The sequence below is a fragment of the Lissotriton helveticus genome, chromosome 6, assembly GCF_964261635.1.
Source record: "Lissotriton helveticus chromosome 6, aLisHel1.1, whole genome shotgun sequence".
Taxonomy (NCBI): domain Eukaryota; kingdom Metazoa; phylum Chordata; class Amphibia; order Caudata; family Salamandridae; genus Lissotriton; species Lissotriton helveticus.
Window position 1 is genome coordinate 1338545440 of NC_136067.1, and position 22038 is coordinate 1338567477.

At 47.8% G+C, this 22038-nt stretch overlaps 1 protein-coding gene across 1 annotated transcript in view; it reads right to left on the reverse strand.

Moving 5' to 3' along the window:
- Nucleotides 1-22038, reverse strand: part of APMAP (adipocyte plasma membrane associated protein) — a 379103-nt gene that overhangs the window by 129585 nt on the left and 227480 nt on the right. Inside the window, exon 7 of the mRNA XM_078649066.1 lies at nucleotides 8008-8142. Within this exon, the coding sequence (XP_078505192.1) occupies nucleotides 8008-8142 (135 nt within the window). The remainder of the gene's footprint in view (nucleotides 1-8007; nucleotides 8143-22038) is intronic.

The following is a 22038-nucleotide window of genomic DNA, read 5'->3' on the forward strand; positions in this document are numbered from 1 at the left end:
TTAGGTAGAAATGCTGACAATAATTAGACGCATCGTACGTGCTCTGTTGCTGTTGGAGGGAGAGCGGGGGACGCCGCGCACGGAACTCTACGCCCCAGGAGGCTGCGGGCGAAGCAGCGGAACAGCAGCCCCTCCCCCCTGACACCAGGGAATTCAAATACTCCTCACGCCTCCCGCTTCACGGGAGACGCATCGTACCTGCTCTGCTGCTATTGGAGGGAGAGCGGGGGACGGCGCGCACGGGACTCTATGCCCCAGGAGGCTGCGGGCGAAGCAGCGGAACAGCAGCCCCTTCCCCCCCCCGACACCGGGGAATTCAAATACTCCTTGTGCCTCCCGCTTTGCGGGAGACGCATCGTACCTGCTCTGTTGCTGTTGGAGGGAGAGCGGGGGACGCCGCGCACGGGACTCTACTCCCCAGGAGGCTGCGGGCGAAGCAGCGGAACAGCAGCCCCTCCCCCCTGACACCGGGGAATTCAAATACTCCTTGCGCCTCCTGCTTCACGGGAGACGCATCGTACCTGCTCTGTTGCTGTTGGAGGGAGAGCGGGAGACGCCACGCACGGGACTCTACGCCCCAGGAGGCTGCGGGCGAAGCAGCGTAACAGCAGCCCCTATCCCCTGACACCGGGGAATTCAAATACTCCTCGCGCCTCCCGCTTCGCGGGAGACGCATCGTACCTGCTCTGTTGCTGTTGGAGGGAGAGCGGGGGACACCGCGCACGGGACTCTACGCCCCAGGAAGCTGCAGGCGAAGCAGCGGAACAGCAGCCCTTCCCCCTTGTCACCAGATATAGCTGGCAACTCTTTCCCGCTTCACGGGACGCGCTGGTCTAAGCCCAGGCAAAGGGCGGGCCGTCTGTGGCCGTCAGGGGCCAAAAGAGGCCGTGCTGGGCCACGGCTCTAATCTCCTGACTGACAAGATGAAGTAAGATTTTGGCACTAAATTTGTATAGCGTTCTGGCTATTGTCTGTTGGGGTGACTTTTGCTGAACTGAGACCTGGCTTAAACAAGCAAATGGGTAAAAATAGAAGTGGTGAAGTAGCTACATCAAACTGCCCGGGGCAAAAAAATGAGTCAGCTTGGGATCCCTAAGGGTCACTTAAGTCCCCCTGGGGATGTAGCTAGCTTGCCCCAGGACGGGAATAAAGTAATACATCCCATAAATAAGGACAAACCGGTAGGGGTAACAACCCCGTCAAAATGAAGGTAGACCACATCAGATTACTGCTGTGGAATGTTCCCCACGCCATTTACCTGTTAATAGTCTAGACTCAATTCTAAATTTGCCACTCCAAACTACACCTTACATTGTTGTTTTAGCAAATGTGCGCCCATTAACCCCAGAGGAAGGGGAAGACTGGCCGTCCTTGAGGAATAAATCAATGTACCTCGTAAATGCTAAGACAGGAATCAATAGTAGTGTCCTGTTTTCAGAACTCAAGATGGCCCGAAGGGTCAAATGAGTTGGACCAAGTAAGAAATCACTTGAGGGGGACTGCATAGTTTTAACCTTTAGGTCCCCAGGGCTGGTGAGAGCTATAAACGAGAGGTTGCTCGATCAAATCATGGATAAATCAAGAATCATGATTTTACCGTTGGGGGTTCTTTTACCGCCCTCCTTCATGGCAACCCAAACCAATAGGAATAGGGTGTCAAAATATAATTAACCAGCAACGACAATGCCCACATGGTATCATGTAAACCGTTTTGACCCTTTGAGTACCCTAGCAGAGGTCGATTGACTACAAACAGGGACCCTTATGCGAAATTATGCCAAAGACATGACTGCTTTTCCATTATGTAATGGGAATATTAGTGAGCACAATTATAATAAAGATAAAACGTGGGGTTTGGTCATAGACCATGAAGATAACCAGGACACCATACATGCTGACCAAACGGGTGAAGGGCTTAGTTCAAGTAAACATCCAGAGATAGTAAAAAATCAATCTGATGGATGTACTCTTCGCTTAATCTCTTGGAATGTGGCGGGCATCTCACGAAGATTACGGGATGAGGTATGAATGAAATATATTAAATCCTTTGACCTCATTTGTCTTCAAGGGACTTGGAGCAGAGCTGACCCATGTCTGGACGGATATTCTTCATCTATTGTCCACGCTGAACCTTCAACGGATGGGAGGGCAAAAGGTGGCCTAATGACTTCAATTTCGGTTAAATATAAGTCACTAAAAGTAGATAAAGTAATGGCCTCTCCATGGTACCAATAGATTTTGATTTCTAATTTACTTCCTGTCCCTTTGCTTTTAATCAACTGGTATTATAACATTTTTGACTCGCAGACTGCACTTATTATTGATGGCTTACAGGTTGAAATAGCTAAGGTGTCCGAAAGTTTTTCCCCTTTGTGTATTATGTAGTTGGGGGATTTTAATTGTAGTACATGTTATCAAAGTGGTACCAAGGCTTGTGGTCTACTTGATATTAAAGAACAATCACTTGCACACTTTAAGCACACTATACAGGGTAATGCATTGAACAATATCATCGTGGTTAATGATCTTTGCATATTAGATGTGCCGACTAGCACTTTAACGGTACCAAATCCAACTTTTCAAGGGAATGGGGGAAAAATTAGTGTAATTGATTTTGTGCTAGTTTCTAGTAGGTATGTCCATCTTATTGATGACTTTAGAGTAGAAGTAAATCCTGCTAGTGATCATAATCCACTTGTCCTAATGTTGAGTACTGTGGCTGACAGGGAACAGTTTTCTGAACAACCTATGAAATATAGCCAGAAGCATGGTCTTAGGCTAAAATGGGATTAGGTTAATCCTAAAAAATTGGAGGAAACTATCTTCAAGGCTAACCAATTACAAGTAGCCACTTGTTTAACAAATACCCATGAGCCGGAATCGATAGAATTTTGAAGTTCTCTGCGAGAGTGTGACCACGCACTTATTTAAACCTGCAGGGAAGGGTGGCACTCGAGACAACAAATGGTTTGATGCAGAATGTTCTGCAGCACAAACACTATTGAAAAAGGCTCTACATAGAGTCCCACGGGATAAGACAATGGTCAAGAGAGCAAGAAGAAACTATAAAGATACCATAGAAAAAAGGAAACTGGAATTGAAAAAATTAGCCTAAGATGACCTAGAGAAAGCTGCTGACTTAAGGGATAGTAGGTTGTTTTGGGAGGTTATAAATCGACCCTTCCTTAGTAACGAAAATAGGACCATGATTATGCATATACCCGGGGAGGACTGGGAGTCCCATTACTCCAAGATTTTTAATCCAAAGGGTATCACCCTGATAAATGAAAGAGAGGACGAAATCCATCTTAATATTGAGACCGCACAACAGCTTAGTCTCTCGCTTTCCTTGGGTGAAGTGGAGGAGGCCCTGAGAAGAGGTATCCCACTCAAGGCACCAGGTCCTGACGCTGTTCCCTTGGATTTGTTTAAAAGTAATCTTGTAGTCTGGGTACCCCTGTTGCTTAATGTTTTTAAGGCTATTATTGTGGGGCGCAATCCATCATCTTGGAAAGAGGCAGTAGTTGTGCCAATTTTCAAAAAAGGTAATAAAAGTGACCCCTGTTGTTACAGGCCAATCTCCCTAATAGACGCTTCTTGTAAGCTATTGGGGAGAGTAATATTGGCCCGCCTAGAGACATGGGCAGACTCCTCTGGACTTATTGTGGATTCACAATATGGTGTCAGAAAGGGTAGAGGGACAACGGAGCAGTGTCTCAATTTGGCCCTGATCATGGGTAAGTACATAAAGGCTAGGGGTGTCTCCATGCACCTGGCCTTTATGGACTTATCCAGTGCCTTCCATACTGTGTGTAAGAAGAAACTGTGGCTAATAATGGAGTCTATGGGTTTTGAAGAACCGTTGGTCACTTTGCTATGTAGATTACATGCTGCTACCTCATTGGCCATTCGATATGGCCCTGGGGGCGAAAAGACAGGGTCTATTCCATCAACTGAAGGCGTCCGCCAGGGCTGTATTTTGGCCCCTTTTTTGTTTTTAGTTTACACAAATGGTTTAGAAAAAATGTTGTTGGAAAAAGGTTTGGACTTTACTAAAATAAATGGCAAACACATACCTTTATTGTCTTATGCAGATGATACTGTGTTAATGACTTTAACTGCAAATATGCTTGAATGCTTTTAATGAATGTATGCTGGGTTTAGATCTAAAGGTTAACTTCACAAAATCATTCACAATGGTCTGTGGTCCAAGTAGGACCAAAACCCGTAAATTTGTTGTGGATAATCTGGTTATTGAAAAAGTTCCAAATTTCAATTATTTGGGAAATGTTTTTAATAAAACCTTGAATTGGGACCCTCTAATAACAATACGGGTACAAAAGACAACCAGATCGATTGAGGCCCTTTTCCGTTTCGCAAGTAAACTAGGTCAACAACGAATTGCAGAGTTAAAGACATTGTTCAAATCTAAATGCTTGCCTGTCGCAACTTATGGAGCAGGGGTACGGGGATACCACAAAAGTGCACAGATACAAATTATGGAGAACAAGTTTTTAAAATGTCTTTTATCAGTTCCAAATAGTTCTCCTAATACTTTGTGTCACTCCGAGGTAGGTCTGGACTTCGTGAGTGACAATATTCATGGGTCCCCATTGCTCCTATGGGGGAAAATATGGTCCTCTGAAGATCTGCAGTTTTCAAAGGAAATTTTAAAAGATTGTGTAAATTTGGACAATGCCATGCAGACCCCATGGCTGTGTTATGTAAAGGAAACCTTTTTTTAAATTGGTCTTGGTGACTTCTTTGATAACCCACATTCTATTAAATCAGATACAAAGATGGTGATTAAGAATGCATATCGTACTATATTAGGCTTGTCCAAACATGAAAAATATCCATCTCAAGCAGCTATACCACAGCAACAATTTTATCTATCTTTTACTACACATACGCAATGGCGTTTTTATTTGACTAGATTTCGGTTAAATGCACTGCACTTTCTAGTGGCATTTCCGAAACAAGGGATTTGGTGTGAGAGACTACCCCCTTGCCCATGCAATAATGAAGCTCAAAAATGCACATTGCACTTTTTCCTTTTTTGCTCACTTTACAAAGCCCCGAGAGATCGTTTTATTAAACCCCTCTTAAGGGAAATTAGACCTTGTAACTTTAAGGAAGGCTTTGAGCACCTAAGATCACTACAAACTGCTGCTATATGTAGCTCTATGCTCAGTTTTATTAGATTGGCAATTTCAATCAGGAATCGCTATTGATATTATGTTTTTCTGTTAGGATATATTGAGTTTGTCATTGAAAGTTATTGAAATTTTACAGAATTGATCACCTATATGAATACATTTAACTATAATGTACAAAGTTCTGGCAGTTGTCCTGTAAATATAGGTGGGTTGGTGTGAGAGGCTAACCCACCTACTTAATGTGATGATGAAGTTTTGTCAATGCACAGTGCACTTTACATTTGCTCATTTGCTTCTTGAGGGATATTCGATCCTGAACATGGATTAACTGAGATCTTTATAAATTGTCTTTAATGAAATGTTGTGCTTACGTGCTATTGGATTGATTTTTAAGAATTTTGTATGAATATAATATCTATAGGTATTGTGCTTTTTGATATACTGTGTTTACTGTTGTGTGTTTGAACCTTTGGATATGAAATACCATTTGTGAATTTGTATGCCAAACTGTATACTTTTATGATTCTTTTTTTTGGAATCGAATAAAGTTATGACTGACAAATTACTTTCAGCTTCGTTCGTACAGAAAACTTTGGAATGCACTGGATTATTATATGCAACAAATTGATCCCCCTTGATCATCCAAAATTAAAGGTGATCACATGTTTTAAGTGAAAGCCTCTTTTTAGTACCTCAATACTACATACATCCCATATTTTTTTCTGTGTCAACAATGTATGTACTGCAATATTCCCCAGGGCCTTTTTTTCCTATCCTCTCTCCCCATTATAATTATTTTCCTGTTTTATCTCACAAATGTACATGTACTCCATTAGACTGTTGGTACGTTTATTTGAGCACGATACATACGGATACAGTATTGCTCATCGGTGACAGCATGATAATAACTAAACTGCGTGTTGATTCCGATATGCCAACTTGATTAAACTGTCATTCACTTTCTCTGGACTAGGAGAATGACAGTGATGGGTGTGCACAGTAACAGGGATCAGGTGCGGGACATGGATCGGAATGGTAAACTGACAGGGATTGGAAAGAGCGAACGGCACCCACCCCCATCTTCTTCACTTCCAAATAAACCCCTATATATTTGGCTCCACCTCAGCTGCTATCCACATACCCCACATCACTGTAATGTATCCCCTACACCTCTGCCCCACTCCATTCACTACCCAGCTGCCTCCTATGCCCCTGCCCACCTTGACCGCATTCGACTTTTCTCCACACCTGTCACTATCCACTGGCCCCCAAACCCACCTCTGTGCCAACCATCACTAACTGTCTGGCTGCTATACCCCTTCCCACACCCTTGGCACTACCTACCCACCCTCCAATTCTGCCGACATTGAATTCACTTACAACTGCCCTACACTCCTAAAGCAATCTGCTCAACTAGCCCACCTGCTCGCACCCTTCGCAACCTCATTCACTACCCATCTGTCCCACACACACATCACTACCCATCTGACTGCCACAACTCTGCCCACACCTCATGCACTAAACTCCTGCCTGACCTTTCATTAGTCAATGCCCGCTTGCCTCACCTGTAGTTACCCACCAGCTCCCACACCCCTGACCCAACTCAAATAAGACCTATTCCATTCATATGTCCCAGACTTCCCTACAAAACTAAAAGCCACACCCCTGCCTCACCTCAATCACAATGCACCTGCCGCCATCTCAGCCAATATCCATGTGTGCCAACAAATACCCCTTCCATCACTGCCCACCTAACTGCCACAGTCCTGTCCCCACCCAAGTCACTAACTGGCAACACCTTTGGTCCCATCTCAGTCACTATCCATCTGCTCTCACCCCCTTCCTTACCACAGATGGTAACCAACCTCTCACCAAGTTGCTCACCACTCATTTCCTTCTTCAGCGCTGATGACCCGGAGACCCTCAGATTTCTGGGTATCAAAGAACAGCTCTCTCTACAACCATTCCCCCACGTCCAAGGTAGCGCTTCCAGGGTGCATATAACAAATTACATCAAAGCATATTTGCAGGACTCTTTTCCTGAGATTCTCTGCTGGTGGTGGCGGAGATAAGACAGGCCTATTAAAAGGGTTCAAATGTGGCGTGGAAGCATTTCTGGGGTTGTTCTTGATGGCACAGTCACAGGTCAATCTAGGTATGATGAAAGAATGAGCACTCATCACCACATTTTCTACCAAGATTAGTCAGCTAGATTTGAATGATGAGTTCAACGGTGATGTTAATGGATCCACATTTGTTTTCTGTTCGTTAATTTTTCAGTGCTGTGAGGCAGTCAGGGAGGAGGGGTGACCATTCGTTCAGCTGTACCATTGATTCACATATGCAGTATTTTAAATTCACTGTTTTTGTCTAAAACTACAGGGGGTTCTAAATATACTCTGAAAACTAAATACACTAATGTTGGACAAAATCTCCAGTTCCACATGTATGCCACTTCATCACCTGTCTTCCAGCTTGGAAGGTATATGGCCAGGTAGTTTGAAATGAATGGACTGTTCCTATTGGCCCAGCAACAAGAAAGTTTTGCATATGGCAGGTCTCTGTCTAGAGTGGAGTAGTGTGCAAAAACGATTAAATGGAACGTATTTAAGCATTTACACACTTAATTTTTTGTTTACACAGTTCGGGTCAAGCGCATAGGACTCTTTATTAAATAGCACTCTGCAAGCAGCATGTAGCACCTCAAGAAATGATTACGAGTTTAAAGCACTAATAGTACACAACTAAAGAAGGTTCCACGTCAGTTCAGTTTCTCTTACAATAGCATTCTACGTTCAAAGGACTAGTATGAAAATTGGATTAACGTAAGAAACACAAATTCACGCACCTTCTTATTCTTGCCATTGTCGTTTCTGCCACAACTAAAAACTCTTCTGAAGGAGACAGCTGGAGGCCGTTCGGGAACCTTAAGCCAACCATCAACACCTTCACTTCCTTTGTCACGGTGTCATATTCGAACAAGCTGCAAAAAAAAAGAAAAAAAAGAAAGAAATGATTATATTGAAATTTGTGAGAGCAACAAGAGGCAGCATGTTTTAAGATTTCCTGTTTCACATGCAAATCTACAAATATTAGAAAGTACAGAAGATGGTGATGAACATGCTGTGCGAAAAACCAGAAAGCATTAAGTGAAATTGTGAAAGGTTCTACGGCACAGTATATAGTAAAGCTGTGTATCCAAACCAATCAAATCATGAAAGAATCTTAATTGCTAAAGTTGAAAGCCTCCGAAGAATGAAATGTCTGTCTAAAGACATAACCCTCCTAAAGAGGCAGCATAAATAGAGGCCTGCTGCGCTGATCACAAATCCCAAACTTAAATCTCTAATACTGGAACTCAATTTATTGGGCTATGCAATCCATACAACGCAATTCCGCAACAGTGTTTGTCAACAAGCAATATTGTGGGGCTGAACAGATAATAAAAAGGCAAATATAATACAAAATGCTCCTAGCGCAAGGCAAGTGCACTTGTATGTATATGATCTTCACAAATTAAAACTTAAAGGGATAATAAAGGTATGTGGTGAAGAATAAAAATGTCAGTTACGGATCCCCGAAAAACAAAGTCAAAAACGAATTAATTATCACTTAACAGAGAAGTGTTTACGGAAAAATGTAAACCACTGAGCACTTTAAAAACGCCAAGGATGCTCATATAGTTAGTGGGGCCAGGGGGTACTGGTCCGGGAGGAGCATGCATGCTCTTTCCTGAGCTTCCCAGCCAACTCCACTCTTGCACCAACTGGAACTACTGTCTGTTCCGGTGGAAAACGAGGGGGGAATATAGTACTAACGTTCCAGAAAGGTGGAGTAACCCTGGGTGTCCCAGCTGCCCAGCAGGCGCAGATGGTGATACTGCGGAAGCCAATTTTCAGGTTATGAAGAGTTGTTCTCACTCCAACCCACAGCTCCCTCTCCCAGACGAGGGAGGGTTGTACAAAATGGTGGCCACTAAGCTGAAGAAGGCTTTGGGTGTGTAGCATAATCCACGAGATCTTGGTGTACTACTAAACGCCCATAGTTGTGTGGAGAGTTCCTTAGAATATGGAGCAGAGTTGCACTGAACAAAAAACAATATGCTGCTGTGCACAAGCGAGGACCAAGGGCAATAAGCTGAGGAAGTCTGGTAGAGTCCAGAGCGGCATGGCATTAACAACAGGTCTTGCCTATAATATAATTAAGCATAAGAATAGTGAAGTATCTAGAGAAATTAGGATATCAGGTTACCAGGACTGTGTTTCTAGCCAAAGCCCAGGGGAATGAAATGTAATGGAAGAGGAGGGTGACTACGGCGAACAGAGATGGTAGTGACTCCTGTGGAGACACGCTCTGAGAAAATGGAGCAAAAGGTTACGGGATGGAAACTACGGTGACAAACACTGAATCCAGGTTAAAGGGCTTTGAGAGATGTACTTCCACTGTGGTGGATGAGGTGAAGAAGTTTGGTTATTTTGGCAAAGTGGTCCAACTGCTATGTTGAAACTGAAGTCTCGGCTTGAAATGTTGGAGTCTGAGTGCTGCAAATGCAAGGTCCCATTCTTTCCCCTTGTGGAAATTGAAGGGAGTGCAAAAAGCAGTGATGCAAACCTTTTTAATAGACCACCTCACTCCAACCTTAGTCGACATAGCTTGCTTTTACGGTATTTATACACATGATAAACATGGACACAAGTCACAAGCGAGGAGGAGGAGTGTATGTATAGAGTCATGACCAGCATGAACTCTATAATTGCACAAATGCCAGTTAAAAGTTCACCGGCACAGCTACGTTTATGCCATCTCTCCATAATTTCGTTCTGAAAGAAAGATATACATTTTGTCTGAAAAAACTAAAAAGCAATAATAACAATAAAGCCTTTTTCCTGTGAATCGAATGGCATATTTCACCATCTTAGAGGTCGGCTCTGGCCACCCATTCAGATTCCCCATCCACTAAAACAGTGCAAAGTACAAGCATTTTCCTGCTTAGATATGTAAATATGTTCTTTTAATTCCAGAAAACTACTACATTAATCTGAAAAATTACAAAGAAGAAACTGAATGTCAGGTTTTGGGCCGCTCAGCTCAGCATTTTTGGGCCTGACTTAGGAGCAAGCTTCATCTGTCTGGCAGTCCCTTGTAATGAACAAAACAAAATACATAAAAATAATACGTACATAAAGGTGCTTTCGGTCTTCCTACTTCATCTATTATTCTATGGGAACGTCAATCAAATTTTATTTAGGCATTCATACACTGAGGGATAGTGGGAGGGTCAGCCCCTTTCAGCTACTAGGAGTAGTTTCTGTCCTGTAACCCCAGTTCTGTAGTAGGGGTATCTCTGTTATAGTCAATCTAGTGAACAGTCCCGCCCATGTGCGAGGACCCCGGCACTCAAAAATAATCTCTTAAGTTGTCAGAAAATTGCAGAACTGCAAAGACACTTAAGAGAGAATTTAAAGACAAATAATGCAGCCTATATCCACAGGCTACACTGTCCAGTACTTCAACTAGAAATTCCACCAAAAAATCCACAAATAGCAAAGCCTGTCCAGATTTCCCTTGGTTTAACAGCAAAAACCCTCTGGAATGATAGAGAGGAAGGAATGGACAGACAAGCCCCATAGGCTGCCATTATGTTGCTTAAATAGGATACTGTGCCTTTAAGAGAACTTTCCAGAACTTCTCCCAGTATCCCAGAATGCACCGCAGGTCCCTCTTATTTTCAGTTCTTTTTGAAGGCGTAACACGCCAGACCTGTAGCATTCCTTTCATGAACATTTCTCTCCACCGGGGAGGCGCTTATGACTATAACAGAGATACCCCTACTACAGAACTGGAGTTACGGGACAGAAACTACTCCTTCTGTAGTAGGGGCTCTCTGTGTATAGTCATAATCTAGTGAATAGAATGGCAAGCCCATCCCCACACCAAAGCGGCGGTGGAGAAAAGAGAAATAACACCACTATTGTGCGAACAGATTTCGCAGCGAAGCCTGCCCAACCTGAGAGTCTGCCCTGGCATCCGTGTCCAGGCAGTAATGCTTAGCAAAGGTATGGACCGACTTCTAAGTGGCCGCCTTGCAGATTTCTGCAATTGGAACATTACGGAGCAGAGCTGTCGTGGCAGCTTTGCCCCTGGTGGAATGAGCCTTAGGTTTACCCCCAAAGGTCTTATTAGCTTTTTGATAACACAATTGTATGCAGGACAAAATCCACCTAGTGATAGACTGCTTGGAGGTCGCAAGACCCGTCTTGACCGATCCATAATTAATAAACAATTGGTCTGACCTACGAATATCTTTGGTTTTATCCAGATAAAATTTCAACACCCTCCTAACATCCAGGGAATGCAACGACCTTTCCGCTGGAAATGAAGAGTTCTGAAAAAACGTAGGCAAAGTTATGGTCTGGTTGACATGAAAATCAGAAATAACCTTGGGAAGAAATTTAGGGTGAGAACGCATAACAACCTTAGCAGCATGAAATACAGTATAAGGTTCTTGGCAACACAACGCCTGAATTTCACTCACCCTGCGAGCCGATGTAATGGCCATGAGGAACGCCGCCTTCCAGGACAGGTGCTGCAACGAAGCCTATGAATAGGTTCAAAAGGCTCCTTCATCAATCTGGACAGCACCACATTCAATTCCCATGAAGGCGAAGGAAGCCTGACAGGAGGGAACACTTTCTTCAAGCCTTCCAGAAAGTCTTTGATCACAGGGATCTGGAAAAAGGAAGTCTGTGAAGGGCATTTCCTGTAGGCAGTCAATGCAGCGAGATGAACCTTAATGGAATGAACATTAAGGCCAGACTGCGCCAACTGTAGAAGATAAGGAAGGATGACATCTTCCTTACATGTCGTCGGATCATAGTTCTTGGACTTGCACCAGATACAAAATCTCTTCCACTTGTACGCATAAGAAGTCCTAGTGGAAGGTCTCTTAGACTCCTTCAGTATGTCCATACAATCTGCAGGGAGATTCAAATGACCATATTGCACTATCTCAGGAGCCATGCTGCCAAACTCAAAGACGAGAGGTTGGGGTGCAACATCTGCCCCCCGAACTTCGTGAGAAGGTCCGGCCTGCACGGCAGCCGCATGTGAGGAAGGAGAGACCGGTGAAGCAGGTCCGTGAACCACCACTGTCTGGGCCATTCCGGGGCAATCAGTATCATCCGCGCCCTGGACTGGGACAGCTTGATGAGAACCGTCGGAATCAGGGGAATGGGTAGAAAAGCGTACAGAAAGCTGTTCGACCAGTTGATCCATAACGCATTCCCCAGCGTCCCCGGCTGGTAGTACCTGGAGGCGAAGTCTCGGCATTTGCTGTTTTCGGCGGTGGCGAACAGATCTACGTCTGGAGTCCCCCACCTTGCGAAGACTTCTCCTAGTACTTCGTCGTTTATGACCCATTCGTGGTTTTCCTGAATCAGTCTGCTCAGTGCGTCTGCCTGAACATTCTGCACACCTGGTAGATGGGTAGCCGTTATCGTCAGTCCTCTGGCCAGAAGCCAGTGCCAGATCGCCTGTGCTTCCTGCGACAGGGTGCGCGATCTCGAGCCCCCCTGCTTGTTGAGGTAATACATCGTGGTCGTATTGTCCGTCTGTACAAGTAGGGAGTTGGTCTGGAAGGACGGAAGAAAGGCCTTCAGTGCCAAGTGAACAGCTCTGAGTTCCAGGAAATTGATGTGGTACGTGGACTCCGTCTGTGACCACGTCCCCTGAATCTGTAAGTTTCCGGAGTGCGCCCCCCAACCGCGGAGAGACGCGTCCGTCACAATAGTCTGAGTGGGAATGTCCTTGTGGAACGGAACCCCTCTCAGGAGATTCTCCGCCGAACACCACCACTTCAGAGACTGAAGAGCCTGCAGAGACAGTCGTATCCTGTCGTCCCAAGATCCTTTCCTCTGATCCCACTGGTCCTCCAAGCACTCTTGCAACGGTCTCATGTGCAGTCGTGCATGAGGCGTCAGGAAGATACACGAGGCTATCGATCCCAGTAGAGAAGACACCGTCCTCACTGTCGTAGAAGGACTGGTCATAAGAGCCTGAGCCTTCCGAAGCAGTGATAATCGTCGGTCCTCCGAAGGAGACACGCTTGCTGACAGCGTATTGATGGAGGCTCCCAAGTCCTGTATGCACTGGACCGGAGTCGGGACCGACTTGGACATGTTGATGTGCAACCCCAGCCTGTTCAATAGAACGCACGTCTTCTGGAAGTGAGCTTGCGCTTCCGAGAAGGAGGAGGCCTTGATCAACCAATCGTCCAGGTACGGGTAGACAAATGTGGAAAATTAGTACGATTTTGGTAAACATTACCTGCGCCATCTTGCCTTTTCCCCGGATGCCACACTTTCGTCGTGCGCGCCCGCCATTTTACGTGCCTCGACCAGAACCTCCCTCTGCACGCCACTGGCCCCCAGCATAGCCCATCACCCTCGCAAAGCCTGCACGCTGACCAACCCCCCGCTCGCACATGCTTTAGGTCATAAACCCCACTTCAGCGCAGCTCCGACTCAGAGCCCCATCCTGTTCCCAGCGCGACACCTCCCTTCGTTCCTTTCATGGTCCCAGATCCTTTGATGCAAAACCCCCTTTTTTCCTGTGCCCGTTTGCCGTCCTCGTTCCCAGGCCGACACCTAGCTCTGCCGATACTGCTCCCTGCCCCTCCCCGAACTGATCAACGCCCCCACCCTATGAGATCCGATCTAACCCCCGCATTCCGTGAATCGGCGGAATGTCCAGCTGCGCGATAACCATCCCCTGTTGTGACCGGGGTGGGGACTTCTACTGTAAATGTATGTGGGAACGGGCCCAAAGGGGAGATTCCGGGAATATCTTTCCGTACATCAAAGCATTGCCATGAATATGTGATCTGTCATAAAGTAATAAAACAGTGTATAAGAGGCCAGGCCTCAGAAACGTAGTTAGAGCACCTCATGACGATACCTGCTGTCTGTTTTGTTGTGTTCTCCTCCGGAGAGAATAAACCTTGTTTCCTGCCTTCCAGTCTCCAGCGCCTGCCTCTTCATTGATTAATAATTCGTGGGTTACAGAGGCAATACCGCCGGGCAAATATCGATTGTCCCCGACCTTAGGTTTTACACAAACACCTTGTTCTTTCTCAGGTGCGCCGCTACCACCGCCATGCACTTGGAGAACGTTCTCGGCGCAGACTTCAGTCCGAATGGCAGTACTGTGTATTGATAATGATTGGCGCCGACTTGGAATCGCAGGAACTTCCTGTGTTTGCATGCAATGGGCACATGGAAGTATGCATCCTGGAGGTCTATGGCACACAGCCAGTCTCCCCGTTGCAGCTAAGGATAAATCTGATGCAACGACAGCATGCAAAACTTTTCTCTGCGAATCCACTTGTTTGCCTGTCTCAAATCCAGAATGGGACTGAACTCGTTCTTGTCCCTTTTTCGAACCAGAAAGAACCGGGAGTACAGACCTCTTCCTCTTTGAGACCGAGGTACGTCTTCTATCGCCCTTTTCCTTAGCAGGATATCTGCCTCCGCCTGGAGCTCGTGCAGCTGAAACCGCGAGCTGACCGGTGGGATTGATGGAGGCGGGCTGGTGAACCGAAGACTGTATCCATTGCAAACAATATTCAGCACCCACTTGTCCTGAGTAATTTTTCTCCACTCTGCCAGAAAAGATTGAATGCTTCCCCCCACCGGAGTGGGTAACAGTTGCAGGGGAAGTAAGCGCTCAGGGCCTAGACCCGGCCTGGCCTTTAGTCGCTGTTGCCGACTGGTGGCCGCCTCTACCTCTCTGGCGCTTCTGGAACGGTCTTCTGAACTGCTGCTGTTGTTGCTGCTGCTGTTGTTTCGAAGACTGGCCACGCCCTCTGCCTTGGCCACCGAACCGCCGTTGGAACGGGCGGTACGACTTCTTGGTCTCCTTGGGTTTTTCCAAACCCACCGCCGTGAGGGTTTCGGCCTCCGCCTTCATGCCGGCCATTTCATCATCCGCGTGTTTTCCGAATAGGGTTTTGCCAGAGAATAGCAGATTGGCAACCCTTTGTTGTGCGTCCGGTTTCAGGGACGTGAGGCGGAGCCTGGCGTGTCTTCGCTGGTTAATCCCATGGCAGAAACCATGCGCCGCCAGCAGGGAAGAGTCGGCGGCAGCACTGATGACCTGATTTGCCACCAACATCCCCTCATTCAACACCTCCTGGAAGTCTTCTCGCTTGTCACGCGGCAGATGTTCCACAAATTGTTGTAGGAATTCCCAGAGGGCTCGGTCATACCGTCCCAACAAGGCCGTGGCACTAGCGGCCTTCATGGAAGTCGCCGAAGTCCCACAAACCTTTCTCCCAGACGAATCCAGCCACCTAGATTCCTTATCTGGTGGAACCGTGGAGGATGGAGTGGTGGCATGCTGCTTACGAGCTGCCGTCACAATCAGCGAATCTGGAGGGGGCTCCACCCTCAGGAAGGCCGGATCCGATTCCGGGGCCCGGTATTTTTTCTGCAGTCTCGAGGGTGCCGCCTTAGTCACCGCCGGGGTGAGAAAAAGGTCCATGGCCGGTTCTTCCAGGCCCGGTACCAGTGGCAGTAACGGCCGAGACAAATGCTTCTGAGTGCAGCGTCTCAAAGATCACCGATGTCTTGGGTGTGTGCACCGTCAGAGCAATGCCCAACTTCGCTGCACCTCGTAAAAGCACGTCCTGGAACGACACCAGATCATCAATCGGTGACACCCTTGTTTCTGGCGAATCCGACAAGGTCGGAGAATAGTCCCTGGTCCCTGAAGACCTTGTTCGGGAATGAGATCTGTGCCTCCTGTGGCGTCGTCTCGACCATGTGGAAGACCTATTGCGCGATCGTTACCTCCTCCTGGAACGAGAGCACGATCTCCCGGCACGTGGCCGCTCCACCGGTTTCCGTGGGGGGCGCCTTCCGTGGCCTATCCTGGGTTTTAGGTTTTGGAGTTCCCTTAGGTGGCGTCGGAAGCGGAGGCAGTGACACTGATCTCGGTGGAAGGACAGGAGGTACCACCGGATGAGGAGAGGACCCATGAGGTGGGACCGGTGGAGGAGGCTGTCCCGCAGGAGGAAGTGGAGGTAGTGGAGGCAGCGGCGGATTGGAGGGAGGAGCCTCCTTAGGTAGAGGAGGAGGAATGTTAGGCCGAGGTGGTGTGTAGACCACCGAGTACACCGAGCCCGGTGACTTCTTCGGGGGAGGAGTCTGCGAACCAGACCCCCCAGAACGTGAGCGACGCCTCCGGCGTCCTTTGCCAGATCCGGCTTGACTTTTCGCGCCAGAATCCCTCCTGCGCCGTTTATGGGAGGTGTAACTCCTCGGGGACGCCGATCTCTTTCTGCTCGACGTCGAGCGTCGTTTTTCCGGCGTCGAACGTCGACCCCTCGACTCCGGCGTCGAACGCCATCTCCTCGACGCCGAGTGCTTCTTCCTCGATGTCGACCGTCGCCACCTCGACGACGAACGGTCAGTCCTCGACGACAAGCGTCGACTTTTCCTCCGCGGCGACCGTTTTCTCGCGATCTTCGACGTCGAGGATCCCCTCGACGGCGACCGGCGGTGTCGCTTCGACGGCGGGCGCCGGTGCCTGTCGGTCCTTCTTCGACGTCGATGGCTCGACGACGAAGACGCCGTCGGCGGTGACGTCGACGGCGGCCTACCGAGGCCTCTCGACGTCGACCGTCCACGCTGTCTCGACCCGGAGCCCCGAGGAGAAGGGGAACACACCGTCGTCATCCCTCTCGACGTCGTCGTCGATGCGATCGATGTCGACGGAAACCGGGATCTCTTGCTGGGCTTCCTGCCTCTGGGGAGCCCACCAGAGGCCTCAGCAGGGGCAGAGGGAGCCTTCCCAGCCTGCCCAGACCCACCTGCAGCCTGCAGTCGCCTCTCTTCCAGGCCTTGAAGCCTAATCTTCAGCCTGTCCCTCAGGGTCCTTGTAGTAAAGGTCTGGCAGATGCCACAATCTTCAGGGACATGATCTTCAGGGAGGCAGAGTATGCAGACGTCGTGTGGATCAGACTTGGCCTTCTTCCTTCCACATGCTGGGCACTTGTAGAAGAGAGCAGGCATTTTAGAGCCCTAAAAAGCCTGAACAAATACACAGCAATGAAGGGAAACACCAAGTACACAATTGAAAACACTTTTAAAGCAAAAAGTGCACAAAAATCCAATTAAACCTTGAAAAAGGGAGAGCTCAATGCACCAGGGTCCTGTTAGCAGGAGCCGGAAAAAAGAACTGAAAGTAAGAGGGACCTGCGGTGCATTTTGGGATACTGGGAGAAGTTATGGAAAGTTCTCTTAAAGGCACAGTATCCTATTTAAGCCACATAATGGCAGCTTATGGGGCTTGTCTGTCCATTCCTTCCTCTCTATCATTCCAGAGGATTTTTTGCTGTTAAAGCAAGGGAAATCTGGATAGGCTTTGCTATTTGTGGATTTTTTGGTGGAATTTCTAGTTGAAGTACTGGACAGTGTAGCCTGTGGATATAGGCTGCATTATTTGTCTTTAAATTCTCTCTTAAGTGTCTTTGCAGTTCTGCAATTTTCTGACAACTTAGGAGATTATTTTTGATTGCCGGGGTCCTCGCACATGGGCGGGACTATTCACTAGATTATGACTATACACAGAGATCCCCTACTACAGAACTTTTGTTTGCAGTGCCACTTACATTTTGGATCAGCTAACAGGGTTGCTAGTTGTTAACTGCCATGCCAGTGATATCAAGTGACAGCATTTTTACGTCAAGCCTAAGCAGCCCTTCCGCTGTCTTCAAGACATGCTGCATTCTGGTCTAGACTTGAAGCTTCACCCATCTTTTCAATTGGCTCCTGTTACTGTCCTTCGTAAATGGTGGCTTTTGATTTGTGAATAGGCTTAGAAGTCGCTACTTAGTACCTCCTTTTTAGGGCTCGGCCTACATCCCACGAAGTGGGTGTGGCTTCAGAGTCCTTTAGAGAGGAGTTCGACAATCTAACCTACGAATTCCAGAGAAGCGCATGAATTCTGTTCGTTATTTATGGCAGCTTCATGGCAATTGGCCAACGCATGGCTGTGTTTTTACAAGGCAGCACGCAATAGGCCATAGTCTGTAAAGTTTCTCCAATTCCTGCATATTCCGTGCGGAGACGCGCAGCAGAAGGCTATAATTCATCAATTACCAGCTGTCAGGGGCCGCGGTAATTGAATCCAGATGCTGGGCGCGCGTGCACTATTCTTTGCTGTCTGCTCTCGGAAGCCTCGGAACTGTATTTGGCATTCCTGGAGCGTGTGCATTTAGTGTCAGGACTGGATGATGCTGGGCGCGCGTGCACTCCAGGCTCTCCTCCTGGGCCTCGGCTCGGCAGAGGTGCGTGCCTCGAAGGCTGCTCGGGAGTCTGCCGGGTCAGGCACAATATGTTTTTTGTTGAAATCTGCAAGTTATGCAACAGGTTGCGGTTTGCGTGCAAGTACATTAACGGAAAGCGCCACTGGCGCGGAAGCACAAAACAATGATGTGTCCATGAACATAAGTGAAAACAGAGCAGTAAATAATGAGGCAGTGACGTGGTTGCTAGAAAGCAAAATCACTTGTTAGCAGCGCTTAATTTGTGCCATAATAAGTGCCAGGGCCCAAGATATTTCTGAGGAGGCCACTGCTGCTTGCCCTACTTCAGGACACTGCCAGTGAGTAGTGAGTGCAGAGTGTGAGTGCAGAGTAGTGAGTGCAGAGTAGTGAGTGCAGAGTAGTGAGTGCAGAGTGTGAGTGCAGAGTAGTGAGTGCAGAGTAGTGAGTGCAGAGTAGTGAGTGCAGAGTAGTGAGTGCAGAGTAGTGAGTGCAGAGTAGTGAGTGCAGAGTAGTGAGTGCAGAGTGCAGAGTAGTGAGTGCGGAGTGCAGAGTAGTGAGTGCAGAGTAGTGAGTGCAGAGTAGTGTGTGCAGAGTAGTGTGTGCAGAGTAGTGAGTGCAGAGTAGTGAGTGCAGAGTGGTGAGTGCAGAGTGGTGAGTGCAGAGTGGTGAGTGCAGAGTAGTGAGTGCAGAGTGCGAGTGCAGAGTGCGAGTGCAGAGTGCGAGTGCAGAGTGCGAGTGCAGAGTGCGAGTGCAGAGTGCGAGTGCAGAGTGCGAGTGCAGAGTAGTGAGTGCAGAGTAGTGAGTGCAGAGTAGTGAGTGCAGAGTAGTGAGTGCAGAGTAGTGAGTGCAGAGTAGTGAGTGCAGAGTAGTGAGTGCAGAGTAGTGAGTGCAGAGTGCAGAGTAGTGAGTGCGGAGTGCAGAGTAGTGAGTGCAGAGTAGTGAGTGCAGAGTAGTGTGTGCAGAGTAGTGTGTGCAGAGTAGTGAGTGCAGGGTGGTGAGTGCAGAGTGGTGAGTGCAGAGTGTGAGTGCAGAGTGTGAGTGCAGAGTGTGAGTGCAGAGTGTGAGTGCAGAGTGTGAGTGCAGAGTGTGAGTGCAGAGTGTGAGTGCAGAGTGTGAGTGCAGAGTGTGAGTGCAGAGTGTGAGTGCAGAGTGTGAGTGCAGAGTGTGAGTGCAGAGTGTGAGTGCAGAGTGTGAGTGCAGAGTGTGAGTGCAGAGTAGTGAGTGCAGAGTAGTGAGTGCAGAGTGCAGAGTGCAGAGTGCAGAGTGCAGAGTTGTGAGTGCAGAGTTGTGAGTGCAGAGTTGTGAGTGCAGAGTTGTGAGTGCAGAGTTGTGAGTGCAGAGTTGTGAGTGCAGAGTTGTGAGTGCAGAGTTGTGAGTGCAGAGTTGTGAGTGCAGAGTTGTGAGTGCAGAGTTGTGAGTGCAGAGTAGTGAGTGCAGAGTAGTGAGTGCAGAGTAGTGAGTGCAGAGTAGTGAGTGCAGAGTAGTGAGTGCAGAGTAGTGAGTGCAGAGTAGTGAGTGCAGAGTAGTGAGTGCAGAGTAGTGTGTGGTGAGTGCAGAGTGTGAGTGCAGAGTGTGAGTGCAGAGTGTGAGTGCAGAGTGTGAGTGCAGAGTGTGAGTGCAGAGTGTGAGTGCAGAGTAGTGAGTGCAGAGTAGTGAGTGCAGAGTAGTGAGTGCAGAGTAGTGAGTGCAGAGTAGTGAGTGCAGAGTAGTGAGTGCAGAGTAGTGAGTGCAGAGTAGTGAGTGCAGACTGCAGAGTAGTGAGTGCAGACTGCAGAGTAGTGAGTGCAGACTGCAGAGTAGTGAGTGCAGACTGCAGAGTAGTGAGTGCAGAGTTGTGAGTGCAGAGTTGTGAGTGCAGAGTTGTGAGTGCAGAGTTGTGAGTGCAGAGTTGTGAGTGCAGAGTTGTGAGTGCAGAGTTGTGAGTGCAGAGTTGTGAGTGCAGAGTTGTGAGTGCAGAGTTGTGAGTGCAGAGTTGTGAGTGCAGAGTTGTGAGTGCAGAGTGTGAGTGCAGAGTGTGAGTGCAGAGTGTGAGTGCAGAGTGTGAGTGCAGAGTGTGAGTGCAGAGTAGTGAGTGCAGAGTAGTGAGTGCAGAGTAGTGAGTGCAGAGTAGTGAGTGCAGAGTAGTGAGTGCAGAGTAGTGAGTGCAGAGTAGTGAGTGCAGACTGCAGAGTAGTGAGTGCAGAGTAGTGAGTGCAGAGTAGTGAGTGCAGACTGCAGAGTAGTGAGTGTAGTGAGTGCAGAGTAGTGAGTGCAGAGTAGTGAGTGCAGAGTTGTGAGTGCAGAGTTGTGAGTGCAGAGTTGTGAGTGCAGAGTTGTGAGTGCAGAGTTGTGAGTGCAGAGTTGTGAGTGCAGAGTTGTGAGTGCAGAGTGGTGAGTGCAGAGTGGTGAGTGCAGAGTGGTGAGTGCAGAGTGGTGAGTGCAGAGTGGTGAGACAACTCTGCAGAGTTGTGAGTGCAGAGTTGTGAGTGCAGAGTGGTGAGTGCAGAGTGGTGAGTGCAGAGTGGTGAGTGCCGAGTGCCTGTTCCAGAGAGAGCAGGGTATGCTTGTGCGCTTACACGGTGCACTGACACACAGGAGCTAAAACAAAGAACAGCTGAACACGTGGGATCTTCATTGAGGCAGCCGGCCCTCTGTGAAGGGAGCAGCAAGGAGGGGATGCCTCAAACAATCAAGCGCAGCTACTCACAACCTACTGTACGATTACAACACAGGCCGAAGGGCAGAGCTAGGTCTTTTTGCATTACGCAGGGTGAGCAGTGTGTGCGTAGGGTGAGCCGTGTGTGAACGTGCAGGGTGCACCTCCACAAAACTCACGCTATATACGGCTGAAAAATAGCAATAGGCGAGGATAATGAAATTCAACAGTACTGCGAAAGCATGGCTTACATTACAAACAAAGTCTTGCAGTTGCCCATTGTAAATGACAATGCCATTTATTTAACGATTAAGCTATTGGCAATGTAAATGACAATGCCATTTATTTATGATTTAAAGAAATGTCATGAGCAATGCCAATAGCTCTACCTTTAATGATGCAGAGACCATTGCATTGTAAATGCTTGTTTTGAGTTGTAGCCTCCCAGGAGGATAGCCCCTGCAACATGTTTTGTTACTCTGTATATTTTATTTACAGTCTGTGAGCACTATTTTCTTAAATTACTTTCTCCTATTGCACGCATGACATGCTCTCCTGCAATCGCTTGTCTTTTTTAGAGCAGCAATTCAACAAGAACGGCCGCGCCATTAACATGCACAATTTTAATGCATTGCGGCATTCCGTGCTTTCTCTTATTTTTTTTTAAGCCACGCTTTATTTTTCACCAGCACGGCACGCTTCGGGTTCAACAATGACGGGCGCGCCTTTCTTTTCGTATGTGTGGCCCATAGGACAAGGACATGGAAGGCAACATTTTATTGTATTTTTTTCCCCTCAAAGAGAGCCGGGCCCTTGGCTGATAGGCGCCGCTCGTATACTGAGTCCCCGGGGGCGGCTGTCGCGTCTCAGCCACTGAGGACAGACGGACCCTATTGGGGCGGCTACAAGCACAGAAG